We start from the raw sequence: 18,286 nt of genomic DNA on the forward strand, positions 1-18,286 counted from the left end.
GGTGGGCCCAAGATCGGTGTTTTTTTCGGCGGAAGGGGGCAGAAAAAATGTTGTTTCGGACCTGATTAAAACGCATAACCAGATGGACGCACCGACCTAACAGTATAGCAGGGCTGTCAAACACAATCCCGACAGGCCAGACACGGCCCGCCAGACGATTTCATCCGGACCGTGGAGAAATCTATTGCAGACCGTAGCAAGTAGCAATCACCAGAGCCCACATTACAGATGGCCCAATTCATGACCTATGTTCCACTCCATTCTTGTACACCAGTGGTTCGTGGTTCCCAACCTTTTTTCTTCCACGTACCATTTCGAGGTTTTATGCAGTGCTCTCGTACCACCGGCATAAGATAAGCGCGCCGAACGCGGTCAAAATGTTTCCACCGTGTTGAGGTGCATTTTAAGGCGCAGTATATGATTTCTGTAGTGGATCCATTTGAAATTATTGTGGTCAAATATATTAAGACGGAATTTGGTTAGGTATGAATCCCAATGCTTTACGACAAGATCTCCTCCCCGTAGGCCGTCACTGGTGGGATAGCCCCTACCAACGACGACTTCAAAAACTCAAAATGAACTCCACCTGAACTATTAACTTCCTTCGGTCGAAAAAAAAAACAGAATCTACTCGCGTACCACCTGGAAGACCTTCGCGTACCTCGATGGTCAATGCTTTGCTAGTGTGACGTCATATTGGCAGACAATGTGTCCCCTCATTTTTAAATCCGCTAGTGGGCGCTAAAGAGTGTCTTGAATTTGCGCCACAAAAATATGGTAACCCTATTAGCCAACTAGCGCCTTCACTTCCTAGGTTACACCGATCGTCAAGCTACGTCACAATGAGATTTAGATCGGGTACCGTGCAAAGCCCACCATGAATGTGTGTTTTCTTGAATATCATGCAGAAGATAACAATGAATTTTGATTCGTTATAGTCGTGCCACTTAAGGGTCGCTATGGCACTAGGCTCCCGACCCCTGGATTGGATGCATCCCCAAATAAAAAGTTAAAAATATCACTTCATCATAGCGAACTAATTAATCGAATGATACTATTTTGGGAATATTATGCCAACTATATACCATCTACTGTACTGTATGGTACTGTAATATAAATCGCTCAAGATTTGTAACTTCCAATTCCCTAAATCTCTTTACCAACACGCAGATCCTATATTTGTATATTTTATTTGATGTAGCCGAATGTCAGCAACAGGTAGCAATTACACAGAATGACGACGAGATAGTGGTTTCATTTTCGATTTCAAATTGGTAAGATGTATATAAAGTCAATCCATCAATGCCGCCAGTCGCAGCACTGGGGTATCACTCGTATCAGACACGAAGACGTAGCCTACGAAATCGTTAAAATTAGGTGGCCTCTCTTTCGCAGTAATAATGGTAAGAAGTGTCAACGCAGCCAATATCGCGTGCACTCTCTGGGTTGCCACTAACGAGGACTACACAGTCTGATGTGTCCGGCTCGCCCACGGTCCAGAAGTCCGGTACGGTTGTAGAGCCATCCAACCACTCGAAATCTGTCGAGTCAATCTTGTCGAGTCCGATGTACGCAAATACAGGCTGACCGGTAGTGTGCAACGCGAGAACGACCTCCCTGAAAATAAGATTCATTGTTATTGTCGTTTCCAAAGACGAATAATAATAATCGAAGTGATTGAAGCAGAAAGTTTTCTAAATATCCAATTACCAGTTCCACTGCAGCCATTTCCACGAATATTTCAATGACTTCTTTACCTCGGAATCAAAAGCGCAAAAGGCGTCGAGATAGCGTAGTGGTATAATCCACAGCTGCAACACCAATGGGTTGCGGGTTCGAGTCCGACCGATGTGGACTCCAGAATTCCTACCTAAGTGCTGGAAGTTTATCTAGGCTCCTGCTCGCCATCTCATCCGTGCAAGCGGTGTCTTATATAAAGCCTAGAAGTTGGCCGTGCTACAAGTCGGCAGCTCCGGAAGATATAGGAAGAAAGTTGGCCTGGTGTAAATCAGTGTTGGGATGACTCGAGTCATGACTTGACTCGAGTCAGACTCGAGTCATCTTTTTCGTATGACTTGACTTGACTCGAGTCACTTTGCTAAAATGACTTGACTTGACTTGACTCGGCGTATCAGAAATGTGGATTGACTCGTGACTCGGAGCAAAATTCACGAGTCAATTTCAAGTCATCATGTAATCGGTGTCGATAAATATCACTCTATCTTCCATATGTTCGGATTGTTCGCGAAACGCCTCCATTGTTCTCTCACAAATAAATTGACCGCAAACGCAGTGATCGAAGCTTACAGCTCACGTTATCGTAAACTATAAAGAAATTTAATAGCAAAATGACTATTTCTGTTCTCTGTTCCAAACCTCTCATTTTATTTAAATAGAATTAGAGTATAGTTTATAAATAGTCCTCAACCACTGGCGTAGACTCGAATTGTATCATATCAAGTTGTAAAGGGGTATGTATTGCATCTTATCCATTCGGTTCTCTATTCTCTATTTTGGCTGGTAACTATAAACTGAGGCTATGCAATTACTTACGTAGTTTAACAGTGCTACGAATATGTGAGCAATACAGCCCCTTCATGCGTGTATATTTAAGTCTATATCCGTTAATCGGTTCAGAATAAATGACCACTCAATATGTATTTCAGACATCTAACAAAATTCAATGATGTAATCATGCCTCATATTCCGAAAAGGCAACTTGACTTGAATTGTGACTTGACTCGTGACTTGACTTGACTTGACTTGACTCGACTTGACTCGAGTCACCTCCAAAAATCGAGTGACTTGACTTGACTCGAGTCACCTTCGAAAATCGATTGACTTGACTTGACTCGAGTCAAAATGTGCAATGACTCGAATTGACTCGTGACTCGAAGGCAGTGACTTGATCCCAACACTGGTGTAAATGACCATAGTAGTCGACAAACACCATGAATACCACAAACAAACAAACAACACTTGCTTTTATACTTCAACATGTTGGCCTATGTTCTCAAGACAAAAGAACTGATACTAATTGAAACTCAAAGTATAAAACTGGGAATTGAAAGTGAAATATGCATTCTATTTCTAAAAGCAGAAAATGTAATTCCTGTGTTTAGTCCAGAAAGTTTCAACGGCGGTATGCTAAAACAGGTCCAAAACCAAAAAAGTCAGAGTCCACTTCTCCAGATTAGGACACGTCATGGACTGCTAAATTACGATATCATAAGTAAATGCTTGACTGCGGAACATCAGTTTCAAACGTTATGATGAGCCATATATACTGTGATAAAATATTTCATATGGGCACCTCATCGCCGATCCCGCTGTAAATACAGCGTCTTGAATAGCCCAGAGGATGAGAGAGTCGAACTCTAGAAAGATGGAAGCAAAAGGACCAGAAAAAGGACGCAAGACAAGCGGGAAGACCTTATGAAATTTACTGTGCGGGCGCATATGACCAGTTGTTATAAGCGACAAGTGTGTCAATAAAACAAAAATATGGGCGACAATGCGGTGTTAACGGAACCACGCAACCTGCTACCTAAATTATATTCTCCGACGCTTTCATCAAATCATATTAGTCACTCCATATCCACTGTGTGCGAAGCGCGACGAAAATTCTGGGCTTTTCTCAAGTTTTATGAAAATTTAATGTTGATACTCCGTGAAAACAACCCCGAAATTCCTCAGACTATCTTTCTTACTGGGGATAAAACTACTTCTACTTGACAAACTGAAAATAGCGAAAAGTAAGTGAGTAGATCACAAAATATTACGAAGTAGAAGTAAGACCTTGATATATCGTCTGCTATCGGCGCAAAGAAGTAGAAGTAGAAATAGCGAATATTAGATCTACTTGAGTAGGTACCAGAAGTAGAGGAAAACTATTCGAGTATTTCGAAAAAGTAGAAGTACTTCGTTACTGACAATCTCGGGGTAAGTTTTTCGATTATAAAGTCACATGCTGAAGTGATGCATGCTGAAGCGTACCATGCTGAACTGTCGTTTTCCATTGCTTCGCATGCTCATTGCTCATATGTCGTGCGAATAACATATAATGCCAAGAAAATTAACATTTCGAAACAGACCTTCTCACGGCTTCATTTCTCATTCCAATTTGAGCGACCGTCCCTCCAAGATTATCGCACCCTGTCTTTGCATCGTCATAGTCTCCATCTTCTCGACTGAGCAGATAATCGTAGCAGTTAGATGCACGGTACCATCCATTGGACAGGAATCCCACTGAAATGGAAATCATCTATGACGGCCGCTGCTTCTTTAGACTATGTCTATCTATTCTATATACTATATAGCAGTTGTAGGCAACCCTTTTCAGACACTATAACCGAATTTAAAAGAAAATAAATTCGTCATATACACAACCCAATTTTGTTTCCAATACGGAAATACCATTTAAAGGAATAGTGAATAGGGATGGTGTGAACGTGAGGTTCACGTTCGCGTTCTGTGTGTGAACCTCGGAAATTTAGAAGTTCGCGTTCACAACAGAACCTTGGTAGGTTCTGCACTGTGGACCTTTCGGTAAATTGTAATTTTCACTCCATATAATCTTTGGCTCAAATTTATTGCATTTCATCTGCGGGCCACTCCATGCATGGTGCTGGCAGCATAAAAAATCAACACTAAACGAGCATGTACCATGCACCTAGACAACCTTGAAAGTTTTACTTGCTTTGTTGCAAAATTTTCTCGGCATATCCAGCTTTCCGTTTGTGAATATTTAGTGACTCTCTGCTGTGAGCTTGACCCGCAATCACACAACATCACGAGCGATATACATACTAGGGATGGTGTGAACGTGAGGTTCACGTTCGCGTTCTGTGTGTGAACCTCGAAAATTTAGAGGTTCGCGTTCACAACAGAACCTTGGTAGGTTCTGCACTGTGAACCTTTTTGGTAAATTGCAATTTTCACATCATTATAAGATCTTAGGTTCAAATTTATTGCATTTCAATTGCGGGCCACTCTATGCATGGCGCTGGCAGCATAAAAAATCAACACCAAACGAGCATGCACCTTGACAATTTTAAAAATTTTACTTGCTTTGTTACAAAAATTTTCACGAAATATCCAGCTTTCCGTTCGTGAATATTTAGTGACTCTCTGCTGTGGGATTGACCCGCAATCACACAACATCACGAGCGAAATACGTAGTCAGCGAATGATGCTTATCGAACCAATCAATTACATTGATATCGTTTTCTGATGTAAAAAATCTAGCAGGCGTCCTGGGTCAATCTTGACTTCATATCTTTACTGTCTCATTAAAACCAAATCCGTTCGATTAAGGTGTTGGCTACTGCTGTATAACTTGTTGTTGTTTGTGGTATCGGTAGCCATTATAGAAACCCATTTTACACTCTGCTCAATATCAATGTAGCAATACTCAGACTCCGAATACATTGTCCGGTCTGGCAAAGACCGTTAAGGCGTAAGCTTGTATTCCCAGGTAAGTCCTCGACGAAATTGTTGGCAAAGTGACGTATTGATTTTTGGGATTATTATATTCCTTGATTACCGCGGTTAATACATTCAGCGACGTTAAAAACGTCATTATGTACTTCAGCATTGTGGCATTATGTGGCCCGTGTCGTCGCTAGGTATCGTGTACATTAATATAAGCTATCACCCCATTGAAAGATAGGGTTGGAATTAGCAATATGAGGTCACGTGACGTCACGAGGTTCACGTTCGCGTTCACACAGAACCTTTCGAAAAGGTTCGCGTTCACACGAACCTGAACCTTTCAGAGGTTCACACCATCTCTAATAGTGAATATAAAAGTTGGACAGGCACAAATGTAGAGAATGTAACTATACAGAAGTATTCCAAAATGATTATTTTTGAAAAGTTTGTATTAACGCGTGAACGTGATTTCACCAACACAAATTGTCGCCGTTCAATTTGCACTGCTTATGCGACAGCTTTGCAAGTATGCTATTCACTAGTTGCCGAAACCTGTTGTGCATTTTCCATACCCATATTCAATATTGGAGATCTTATTATGTAGCCTGTGTGTGACAATTGTAATAAAAGAAGAAATAATGAATTGCATCAGTTACCCTTTTTGGACAGGGGTGTAAAACTTGATTTGGATCGCCGGCCGTATTCAAAGCATTTGGTCGCTTGCGGGCTGGACCAGTCAAATGATACCAAAATTATGCCTTTAAATACATACTTATTCTTTTCACTGGGATGCTTCATTATCAAGCATATATTTAAGACATAATGTTACGGATATGTGTTCTCTTCTGACAACACGTTATATTCGCACATAACTGGCTGCAGGTCCCGACTGATATCGACTGCAGAATTCCTGTTGCCCTACCTCGCCCAGACATTGCTTCATTGATCATTTGCTACCATCGTTTAATTTTTCTTCCATTTTTTTATTTTTTTTTAACTACTGTAACATTTTTTACAGCTAGACTGTTTAGAGTCAAGTGTACCTGTTTGATGCTGGTGTGATCAGACTAGATGACCTTCACGGTCTTATCCATCATTCCCATCTAATACCGAATACTGTGCATGCATATTTTCTGTACCACCACCACTGCCGTGTGTTATGTATTTTGGTTTGATGAAAATAAAGACTCTCTCTCTCTCTCTCCTACCTAAGTGTTGGAGGTCTATCTAAGCTCCTCCTCGCCATCTGATCCGCGCAGGCGGTATCTTAAACATCCCCTAAAAGTGGGCGGTGTTACAGGTCGGCAGATACGGAATCAGAATAAATTTGTCTGGTGTAAATGACCATTGTAGTCGACAAACACCATGAATAGCAGAAACAAACAAAAAAACGGCCTACAGGCCACTGGGTATATTAAACTGACTAGATCGGGCCTCGATTCCTACAGGGATTGCCGCTATGCTGCCGCAGTGCCGCCAATGCTTGACGAGCAGTGGATTCTTAACCTGCGCCTTGTGCGCATTGTATGCAACCAGTCTGGACTAATCGACAGTTGCAGAATCGGAATGGATATAATGTTATAGCCCCAGGCTCCAAGCGTGAATTACCATTAACCATAGTAGTGATAAAATTAAACAAATAGGTGTTCTAGTTAGCGCATGGGCCAACGAGAGCAAATAACATTCTTTACTGCTTGTAATGTTAACAGCAGTAAAGTCGATTAAGATTAGCTTTGGACTAACGTTGGGTGTTGCAATCACTCGACTCGGTTCGAAGTACTCCATTGCAGGTTGCAAGTCGAGTACGAGTTCCTTGGCATTTAGCAGAGCAGGTTCCCCAGGCTTGGTAGATACATTCTGAAAAGTAGAATCGAGTAAAGCGCACAAATACGTTTCCTCTACCTGGTCTCCGAAATAAGTCTGTCCGTTCGGTTATGTGGCGCTATAAAATTGGGCTTATTGTTGATATCCTGATGGAATGGCAACTCATACAATTTACCGACTCATTGAAAGTCAAGCATTCTTACGTTACTGTAATGGCAGACGTCTACAGACATTGTTGTCGTTTCGTTCACCGTTGTCACAGTCTAGAGCAGTGGTTCTCAACCTTTTTTTAAACACGTCCCCCTCCAGGATAGTGAAAAATTTCGCGCCCCCCTTATCGTCATATCACAAAATCCAACCGGGATGCTAGCAACCCCAACAGATTGTTTCATGGCATGGAAGGTTATGACTGTTGATGAGAGAATTCAAAAATATGAAATTCTGTCTATATATAGAGAAACGCGCGTGAATTGGAGGTAAATCGCGCAGAGCGCGAACAAAATTTCAGTTTACCACTTCTTCGCGCCCCTTCACATGCTTTCACGCCCCCCCCCAAGAGGGCGCTCCCATGTTGAGGACCACTGGTCTAAAGGTTTAATGACTGGTTAAGTGGATATAGTCACTATTTAGTCTGCGCTATTTCATACCCAAGTCTAACTAAAACTCATAGCAATGAATCGATGATACAAGATCGGATTGAACTAATATATTCTACTTATGCAGTCTTGTGTATGCTGATAGAAGTATCAGCAATCGCTTACCGATAGTTTGCGGCGTAGTAGCTGCTTTCGGTCTGAATGCACCTTGAAAATAATTGTAGTCGAAATATTTAGTTCATTAGTAACATTCTTCGAAGTAGGTCCAGGTTCTGAATGGATGTTGCGCATGGAACGTTGATTGTCTCGCACAGAAAAAATGTTACATACATGCAATCATCTACATGGTAGTATAAAAGGTTCGCGTTAGCCAGTATCGCTTTCGGGCTCTAATTGGAGCTTTTAATTCATTCGATTCAATCGCATCGTGACGATATTACAGAATTGGTTGGCTTTATCCCACAATAAAAATTTGAAGCTAACGTGACGTAAGAAACATCCGTTATGGCGTACTGCAAATGAATGGCGTCGAAATGGAATGTTCGAAAAATTTGGGCGGGCCATTCGCGCCTTTCATCCCCTTGATACTGCTCTTAGAAATCCAATGTTCGTAGTATGCAGTGATAATTATATCGAAGGAAATTTTGAATTGATATATGTATGTTAGTAGCGCACCCCTTATATCAGGATGACTATAGCAAGGGTTACCATATTTTGGAATCGGGAAAGGATGTCACTTTTTCAAAATTTTCAGACTTACAATACTGGAGTAAAATCCGGAAAGAATGGTAAAATTTACACGAAATTGTGGTTAGTTGACTAAAAAAAGAGTAAACATTCTGGCTCAACTCTCGAAATACATTTTTTCTGTTACATTTTCCGTTGGTTGACTAAAAAAGGTCGTCGCTTACGATGGAGCCGCAAAATTGTTTAGCGTCATTTGTGCCCATTTCACTCGAATCTATCCATCATCGTAGCTCGAAAAGCTGTTAAGGAGAACGAATTGCCAAAACGGAGGACATCCAGGAGTCCTCGGAGGATATTTTCAAAAACCTGAAAAAGGAGGACAAATCCTCCTAAAGGAGGACGTATGGTAACCCTACTATAGCTGCGCTTGATTGGTTGGATGAGGGGGAAAATTGGTGCTGCGCTTGAAAACTGTAACAATCAGTCAACTTGCATCTGCATTAGAAATGTATGCTCACCGCTATAATACAGAAGGGCCAGTAGTAGTTTCCGATCCGTACTTTGTGTCCGAGGACGCCTGGGCGGAGGTGGTGGATGTAAATGAGGTGCGTAGTAGGTTACGGGATAAGGATTGGGCGCGTAATACTGGTTAGGAATAGGGCTGGGCACAATGATTCGAGTACTCGAATCTGAATCGAGTATTAATTTTAATGATTCGAGTCGAGTAGTAAATTACGATTTTTTCGAGTAATGAAATTATACGCTTCTCGCCGCTGAAAGTTAATTTATCAACGAGAATTCTAGTTTCGATATTAATTTTAGCTGTTGAAGCCTTGAAACCTTGATTGGCGGTATCGTAGCTTACGAAATCTAGTACAAACCTACGAAGGTTACTGGGCGTAGCGCATTTACGAAGTCATGATAATCCCACAACATTTTCACCAAGTGAAATGAAATCGGTATAGTCGATAAAATACCAAAGTGTCTTTTACGAGATGGATAACCGGCATTATATTCTTTGTGGTAGCAAAAACGGTGCAAATTTGAACTTTGACGTAATACATTCTGTTATGACGTCATAATCGGTGATACTCGATTACTCGACTCGACTCGAAGCATATTACGTGATTCAGAATCGAATCATTCAGGTACTCGATTTTGCCCAGCCCTAGTTAGGAATGAACCATGACTGTCGTACAATGTTGATGGGACCGGAAATTACCATTTGCTGAAATATAAACGTCAATTAATATGTGCTCCTTGCAGCCAGTGTCTAACTATACGACGGCACACATATCTAATCCGGCTCCAGCGCATGCTCCACACTACCAGGTAGCAGGTGTAACTTCAACAGTGGTTGCCTTGTCATCTTATCTCATGATAATCACACTTGTGAAACTAATGTTTATCGACTGGCTCTTATTTATTGTATTTCACGGCCTTCAAAATAAGGAAAAATCTGAGAGATAAGAACAGGATGGTAATCCTTACTGCAGCCTGCTTATTGCTCAAGTATAGTAGGTCTAATACAGCATAGTAAGTCATGTGATGACCCCAATGCAATTTGAAGGGATACACGACCGCGTCTAATTATACGCAGAGCTGGTGAATGTACTCGTCATTGGTAGTAATGTAGAAGAAAAAGTAATTTCGTAAAGTTCTATTCAAGTGGAAGTAGGAGTAGCGCGTTTCCAAGTAAGTAAAAAAGTAAGTAATCCAAACAGAAAAAGGCTAAGTAGAAGTAATGGTCTAAAATCGTGACCAATCGGGTAGCCTAAGTATTGCACATACAATAGGGGAGATGTGGTACCGATGGATCAAAAATTGCAAAATGATCTCTGGCCCTCAAATCTTCAGCCGAGAATAGCAGATCTTTTGCTGTCTCAACACTTCGATACAAGCTCTACCTATCGCGGACATATACATGAATATCCACCTTTTCAAAAAATATTTATAAACGTTTAAAATTTGTTGCTCGAACGTGTCATCGGTCCCCACCCGGTGGGTCCAAAGGCACACGACCATGGGACCTATGAGACATACTCTCAAAAACTCAAATTTGTTAACTTGTTTTGTTGTGTACTATAAGCTAAGCTACAGCAAGCCAATAAAGAATGTTTCGTCGCGACCTTCAAGAATAAAATAGATTATATCAACTAAAATGTTGGCATAAAATCATGTTTTGATTTACGCCTAAACTTACAAAATTAATGCCACATACATATTACCCGCAAATCGACATTTTGACTTTCAAATACCTCGTAATAGCGATAAAACACCACCGGTGACTATGATTTACAGCCTATATATATGTAGGCGAGTTTCTGTTGTTGAGTGATTAGTTGGCCCATCTATTTTGATTGATTTGGCTATGATACCATTGGTCCCCCACCCCATAAATATCGTGATTGATTTGAAAATAGTCCACTCGATGATGATATTGATTCGAAAAATATGTGCCATTATATACCCTGATACAAGCCCTATACTTCACATCAAAAATTATGGCGGGTTTGTTAGTCTGAAAGGTGATATAGAAAAATGCAAATGTCGGTCCAAATTTACTTTACACCCCCTAAAACGTATATCAGTCGTCACAGACCCCATAAGTCACGCAGGTCGAGTTTTTTGGCATGTGAGTAAAGATTCTGTCAGCATGCAATTGTAGACAAATTCCCGGAGTGTAATCATGGAATTATCATGGAGAATTTTTCAAGTATTTTCGGTCCCAGTGATCCATCGGTACCACATCTCCCCTACTTGAATACTCCGACAAAGCAGAACCATTTCGATCAGTACTATCCACCTGGCAGTGTAGTTCTACTGGTATCTTTGATCAAGGCTTGTCGATGTAATATAATTTCAGTTTTTAATCGATTATATTAATTTAAATCCGAAGGAATGTTGTTTAACTCCAATACTTACTTTAGCTTCAACGCCCGCCTCTTCAGTTTCTTCACCTGAATTAGAGAGAATGCACTGATTTTTCAAACATATCCTCACAGAGACAATTATTTCTCCCTCCCTCTCGACGCAACTCACCTAGTCCCACATGCAAAATTCCAAGCAGTAAAGCCGTGACAGCGATATGAACACGTAACATATTTATACTAGTTCTAATCGATAAGAACAATTATGTCTACTAACTAATCCGTAAAGTGCGACAGGTACAACAGAAAACGTAATTAATCCAGAATTACTGGCCTCTACCAGTACATGCAAAATTTTTATCATAGCAGCTGCGTTGTTAACTCGTTATACTATTTTCAATTCCGAATAGTGTTGCGGATTCGAATTCCTGATTTGAAATCCTGCGTCATATCCGCACATAGTATATAGCTGGTGATGACTGTGGTTCTTAACCTATTTGCCGTCGCGGGCCGCTTTTGTGCAATCATTTTCTCTGAGACCACCCCTGTCTTGAACAAATATTAACTCAGTTTTTGGGAGATTCTATAATGACGTGGACGTATAGTCAGCAACACTCTTACATTGACAGCTAATGCCACGCTATTTTTTCTGTATTTCTCACTCAGCGTGCACGCATCGTCTCACCACCTTCACCATTTCGATTTGGAGGCGACGGTGGAATGAACTACCATTTGATAGTGTCGGAATCGTATGCTTTGAGATGGTGAAAAAATGCACCAAAATGAACGAATGCATTCGATTTATAACAGTTTATATGATGTGCTACATAAATGTGAAAAAGGACTATTATAGCATCAAAGCTACTCACAATAGCATCTTCAATTTTACGTTCTGCCCTCCGGCACCCATGGTATCTATTGTAATCGTAACCTGAACTTCACTCATAACTTTGCCAAGATTGGCGTCATTCTTAAAATGTGATTTTAAAATTGGTCAAGCTGTTACACCCTTTGTTTCTGCGCGACAGTCTGAATACTGCGCTGCTGATTATAGGCGCAGAAGCCTATCTATGAGTTATCTACGGATGCTAATCATTGTAATTCATACACGTATTCCATGACTTTATTAACACAATAGTACGCTCAAGTCTGATTCGAATGAAGATATAGCTGACAAATAGTGTAGCAATAGCAACATACAACTTGATGAAGATAGCTGACACTTATTACAGCAACAGCAACATACGACCGACGAACGTAGTAACTTAGGATGGAAGTAGCCTAATGAACGAATGTTAGTAAAATAAGTAACATTTACAATTAATTTTGCGTCAACGTAAATAACCAACAAATGGTGGTTCGCAGACACTTTATATAGCACTGAGAACAGCCTATCTGAGAAGACTTGATGGCCTGATCCCCAGCTGTAAAAAATCGATTGCGGGTTCGAGACCCACTGACATCGACTTCCGAATCCCTTCCAAATGATGCGACTTTTCCTCGTTAAATCGTACGAAGCACGAAGGAAACTTGTAACTGGATTATTCTGCCCCAACATAGTCTGCTGTTTATTGATTTACGATAATTCACGGAAAATGTGGGTGTGAGGGCTTGGTTCCTTTCTCTCCCTGACTTGACCAATCTGGCTTACTGGGACAATAAATATCGACTGGGACTGTCATCGGGGATCGCGATAGTTACCGTGCGAATCGCTGTATAGTTGGCGTCGCTGTAGTATTTATGGTGACCATTTCCTTATGAATTTCCGATCGTGCGTAGAGTTGTCAGATCTGAATTTATGCATTTATGTAGTACCGATATAGCATAAAGCAGAGGTGGTCAAAGTAGTCAAGAAAGCTACTCAAGTGGCAGTAGCAGTAGTAGGGACGAAAAAGGCGACGCAGAGACCTTCAACGATGGTCTGCTAAAAACAACTGGATCTAACGCTCAAAAGACCATGACCATTTTTTAAGATTAAGACACACCATGTGCCGCTAAATTACGATAACTATAGTTACAAATGCTTTGTTGAGCCATAGCTGCTATGATGAAACATGTCATACGGGTGACAGATGCCGTATTAAGGGTACCACACAACCCGTTACATAAATGATAGTGGCCAATACTAACATGAAAACGTATATGTCACTCGAAAATCTTGGAAATTCAACTTTTGTGAAAATTAAACCATTGTTGGTACTCTGTGATTCCGTGAAAACAGTTCTATAATTTTTTCGCCTCGGTGTCTCTCTCATTGTAATAACACAGTACATCTACTTTTCAGACTGTAAATAGCGAAAAGTAAGTAAGTAAGTCACAAAATGCTACGAAATAGAAGCAATGGATAATTAGATTTACTTGAGTAAGTCTTGCAAGTATAGAGTGAAATAAATTTAGCACTTCGAAAATGTTGGGGTACTGCGTTACTGACCACCTCCGACGTAAGGCCGAATATCCGCCAATACAGTGCTTATACAACACATACGGCGGACATAGCTCGTAATTTTAAAAGAGTGAACTGAGATTTACCAGCACGAAAAGGATATAACAGTTCCAAAGGAGATTTATCCGCTTTATTAAATAGGATCGGAGAAATATTTTCTATGGCAATGTGCTTGCTGGGGGAAATCGTGATCGTAACTGTATCAGGTACAGTGATACAGAGTCAACAAGATGCGTGTAGTATTATATGGTAAACTTTCAATTATCTCGTCCTGCGCTCCGGCACCCATGTCTTACATGTAGTATCGTCCGAGACGGTATCCGGACATCACACACAGTATCTAGAAAAGCATTCGCAACATGAACTTTACTTTTGATATCGCCATGATTGGATTACCGTAAATGTTAGCTTCAAATCAGATATGCTCGTATGTCCGGCTCGTGCCTGTGCCTATAACAATGAGTGCTCCGATTTCAGTAGAGATACGTGAAATTGAAGTCATTCGGCAAACTTGAATTTCAAGTCTAATAAGATGGTATAGCGACGCGTGCCTAGCTGACTAGTAATTCAATCTATACGTAGCCGAGTCTGGAATACGTTATAGACCAGTGGTTCTCAACCTTTTCCTCTTCGCGGGCCCCTTAGAACCACCAGGGAACCCATCATCAACCGTCATCTGTCTTACGGAAATATCTACTGTACGCTTGTGTGAAACAGCCACAAAATAACATTTACTGAAAATAACATCATACTAAATGTCGAAATTGGGTAGGTTTATTTTATTTCCATGTGAATTTGGCAGCTGTATTTATTGTCTTGAAAATCCGCGTCTTCGACTTGATGTGCCGGAAATATTTCCACAAAGATAGGTACTGGCGAATGTAATATTACCGCATAACACTTCCAACGACACCTTTTGGTGTGATCACAACATATATACCACCAAAATTGAGGAACAGAGTTTTTAATTAACATATACCGTCCAGCCCATTTTTATCTGGTATCTCTTCTTGAAGTTATTCTGGAATAGTGGTTTATCACAGTAGAAAATGGACTTCGTGACGAGTTTTCAATCCCTTCATTGGGACTGGTTAAGAAAAACTCAGGAATTGCTATTTCAAACGACCCCAACAAAACTTCTGAAAACAGCAATATGTTTGTATCAGTAGGCTATTCGCGATTTGGAAAGTAAAATAAGTTTGCGCAGTGGGACAATGATTTGAGTCCAGAGGTATTAGCAGTTATGAAGCGAAACTGTCTCATGCATTCCCTATAGTATAAAAAATGTCAAATTAGGTTATCAATCATTTTACAAATCTAAAGGCTTCGCGGACCCCCGGTTAAGAACCGCTGTTGTAGACAGTTCATCAAGTTACCGCTTCACATAAATTACTCCAATTTTGTAGCGCACAAGATCATATATTACAATAAACTGCAGTTCATTTTCAGGAATAATAAAAATATTAATAATCTGTAGCTGTTTATTATCCGAGGATCGTGTTGCATGATCGCGTAAAAAAATTTAATCTGGTTGCGAGTTGTTGTTGTTGTACTTTGTTAGCTAGTAGGCTACCTGTTAGTTGCGGATTGTATGTATTATAACACGATGACATTGGTGTTCGTTATTGGAAAGGCGCTGATCAGCCTATCTGCGTTACGGTGCATAATTCGTAAAGAGATTCCGGAACTTGGCGCCACACAAACTGGAGCATTGCCTGGACACAATAGTCAACGCATTACTTTTCTGCTCTGCGATTATCCTCGTCCGCAATTCGAGTAGATCAGCAGTGTCTCTCAAACTTATTACGATAGCGTGCCACCCGTTTGTTTTTTACAATGCTGCATACCTCCCGGATTCTGAATGACTTATTCTTTATCAACTGTACCGGTATTTATTAGTAATTAGGGCTATTATATGATACCACCAATGAATAGCGAGAAAACACAATTTATATGTTATATAGGTTCAACCATCTCTTCGGCACATGCTTGTGTGTCCGGGTAGATCAGGGGCGGGCAACCAGTGGTTCGCGGGTCACATGTAACCCGCGAGATGGTTCTGAATGGCACGCGAGGCAATTCCCGAAATTAGCTCTAAAAAATAATTATTCAGGTAATTTATTGTGAACTTGCAAGGCCAACTACAAATTTGATTTGCCTAACTTCGAAACTTGGGATGTTGATAATTGAAATATAAGTTCCGACTCATTGGCGTAGTTGGGGGCCAGTTACATCTTTCGCAGATCTTCGATTCTTTGTATATGACCATAAAGTAGAATATTCCGTGGTAGATTTATATGACTTGACACTTTTCACCGGTATATACTGATTTGTCTGATTTGAAACTCGCATTTCATGTTCATGTCCTTTGTTCGAGTTGTGATCGCGGTGTAAGGTACCATGGTACCGGAGGGAAGAACGTGGGAATTGTAATTTTGCAGTATAACACTAGAAAAAAAAGTGCTAGGCTATAATTTGCCCGTTCTGCCCTCCAGTATATCCACGCCCCGCGGTACCTTACATCGCGATCACTACATGAACTTTACTCTCAGTATCTCAGGAAAATGTAAGTTTCATAGCAAATAGGCTAGTATACCAGCGAGGTCCTAGCTAGCAGGCCTGAAATTCTATCTATATCTAGCTGAGTCGGTAATATGTTGTACATAGTTCATTATAGTTGGGTTACTATATTTTAGAATCGGGAAAGGACACTTTTTCAAAATTTTCAAACCTATAATACCAATGGAAAATCCTGAAAAAATAAATAAAAATAAAGGTAAACTTTCTCGCTCAGCGCCCGATATAATGCTTTTTCCTTCACTTTATCAGGTGGTTGACTAAAATAAAGGTCAACTTTCGCTCAACTATAGTTGACCCGAAAACCCGAAAACCCGAAAAAGGAGGACAAATCCTCCTAAAGGAGGACGTATGGAAACCCTAATTATAGTTGCCGCTTGACTTGAATTATCCCTAGACCGTACAGCACAAGGAAATAAATGGCGATAAGTGTCACTCAAATTTCGAGTGATAATAACGTAGCTGTATTATTGCCCGATGTCCGTGTTGAATGATCGCCAACAGAAATTGTATCTCCGAGTGCAAGTCGTTGCTGTTGTTAGCTTAAATCTATTGTGTTTCGACTATTTTTGGTCATTTTACACCAAGCAGATAATCTTCATTATGGTTCCTTCGCAGCCGTCTTCTAGCACGGCATACTTTCGTTAGGATGGGAGTTGTGAATATCACGTTTAGTTGGTAATTCCTCTTGCAACGAACTTATTTCACGATACCGAATCCGATTGACATTACCGCATTCTTCTTACGCTTACCATTAAATTCAATGCTGGCGGAGATATTCGGAGTGATCATTAAAACCAGAACAAAATGCAGCGAAATTACTACTATAGATAGAACCATTTAGAACGCGACAATATATGACAAATCCCAGGAAGCATGTTGATCGAGTAAGGTTTTCGCCATTGACTTCATCTCAACTATCCTTCTTCCTCACCGCGGTTTCGTAGCAAAGCCACGATGTACCAGTAATTATTTAAAAATATGTATATACATGATAACATGTTGTGTAGGCTAGTGATGGTGAGAACGTTCTGTTCTCGTACGTTTTCGGTATGCGAACGTTGATATTTTAGAGCAGGGGTCCACAGACACCCGATAATATGATGTCAGAATAGGTCGTTGCTATGTGGAACGAAATTGATGGTCAGATATAAAGTCGCGAAAGAATGCATTGTGACGTAAAAAGAAATCACCTCACAATCATCAAAATTTTATTCTTCCATCATGAAGTCCCGTCTCAATCGTTATGTCTTCCAATATAAGACGACTCAAGTTTAAGGAAGAAAAATGAACATAATTGTGAATAATAGTGATTAATTTTCGAATTCATAACAATTTCGATTTTATGGTTGAATTAGCACAAAAAGCTTCCGCTTGGTCATTCGATATCTTGAAAACGACTGTAATTGATTTAAAATAAACTTCTACTTATAGTTAGTTATACGTCTTATTGTTTTAAGCCGAAGTTTAGCAGAATCCGAAACTTGAAGGAGACCAAAACGCCATTGTCGGTTCATCTGACATGTAGGGCCTACTTACCATATTACCAAAAACCAACTACATACACCGGTTATATACTGTAAATATATACTTCCTGTATCAGCATAGTAGTTTCTTGACACTGTTATTGTATTCTAAAGTACCAGTAGTTAGGAAGGGGTGGAGAACATTATTATAACTTGATCACGAAACTCTACATTCAATTCGCGACAAATTCCAAATATTGAGGGATGCACCCTGTGGATCTCCCTATCCTACACCATAACCGCTTTGATACACCCATATACATTGCTGTACTTGATTAAAATGGGTTATCACAATCTCATTTCGAAGCATAGCACGCAGGACTGGACAAA

At 40.4% G+C, this 18,286-nt stretch overlaps 2 protein-coding genes across 2 annotated transcripts in view; one reads left to right on the forward strand and one right to left on the reverse strand.

Annotated features, from left to right (window-relative positions):
• LOC145456419 (solute carrier family 15 member 2-like) overlaps positions 1 to 18,286 on the forward strand; it is a 48,925-nt gene that overhangs the window by 3,870 nt on the left and 26,769 nt on the right. The gene's annotated exons all lie outside the window — the stretch shown is intronic.
• LOC145456435 (uncharacterized) lies at positions 1,172 to 12,136 on the reverse strand. Its single transcript, XM_080334558.1, has 8 exons — positions 11,583 to 12,136; positions 11,466 to 11,500; positions 9,725 to 9,768; positions 9,059 to 9,201; positions 8,019 to 8,060; positions 7,177 to 7,290; positions 4,095 to 4,248; positions 1,172 to 1,617 (listed from the first exon to the last, which is right to left on the reverse strand). Exons 1-8 carry the CDS (start codon positions 11,641 to 11,643, stop codon positions 1,374 to 1,376), a joined length of 837 nt encoding a protein of 278 aa, XP_080190684.1. The 5' UTR covers positions 11,644 to 12,136; the 3' UTR covers positions 1,172 to 1,373.

This window comes from Botryllus schlosseri, chromosome 14 (genome assembly GCF_051294905.1).
Source record: "Botryllus schlosseri isolate E-star chromosome 14, Bs_hap1, whole genome shotgun sequence".
NCBI lineage: Eukaryota > Metazoa > Chordata > Ascidiacea > Stolidobranchia > Styelidae > Botryllus > Botryllus schlosseri.

What these genes read in the sequence shown, in the direction of transcription:
- LOC145456435 (XM_080334558.1), bottom strand. Translation starts at nt 11,643, where the DNA reads ATGTTACGTGTTCATATCGCTGTCACGGCTTTACTGCTTGGAATTTTG. An exon ending in AGGCGGGCGTTGAAGCTAAA is followed by an intron (nt 9,769 to 11,465) that starts GTAAGTATTGGA and finishes TTTATATTTCAG; the next exon opens with CAAATGGTAATTTCCGGTCC. An exon ending in TACTACGCCGCAAACTATCG is followed by an intron (nt 7,291 to 8,018) that starts GTAAGCGATTGC and finishes TCTACTTTTCAG; the next exon opens with AATGTATCTACCAAGCCTGG.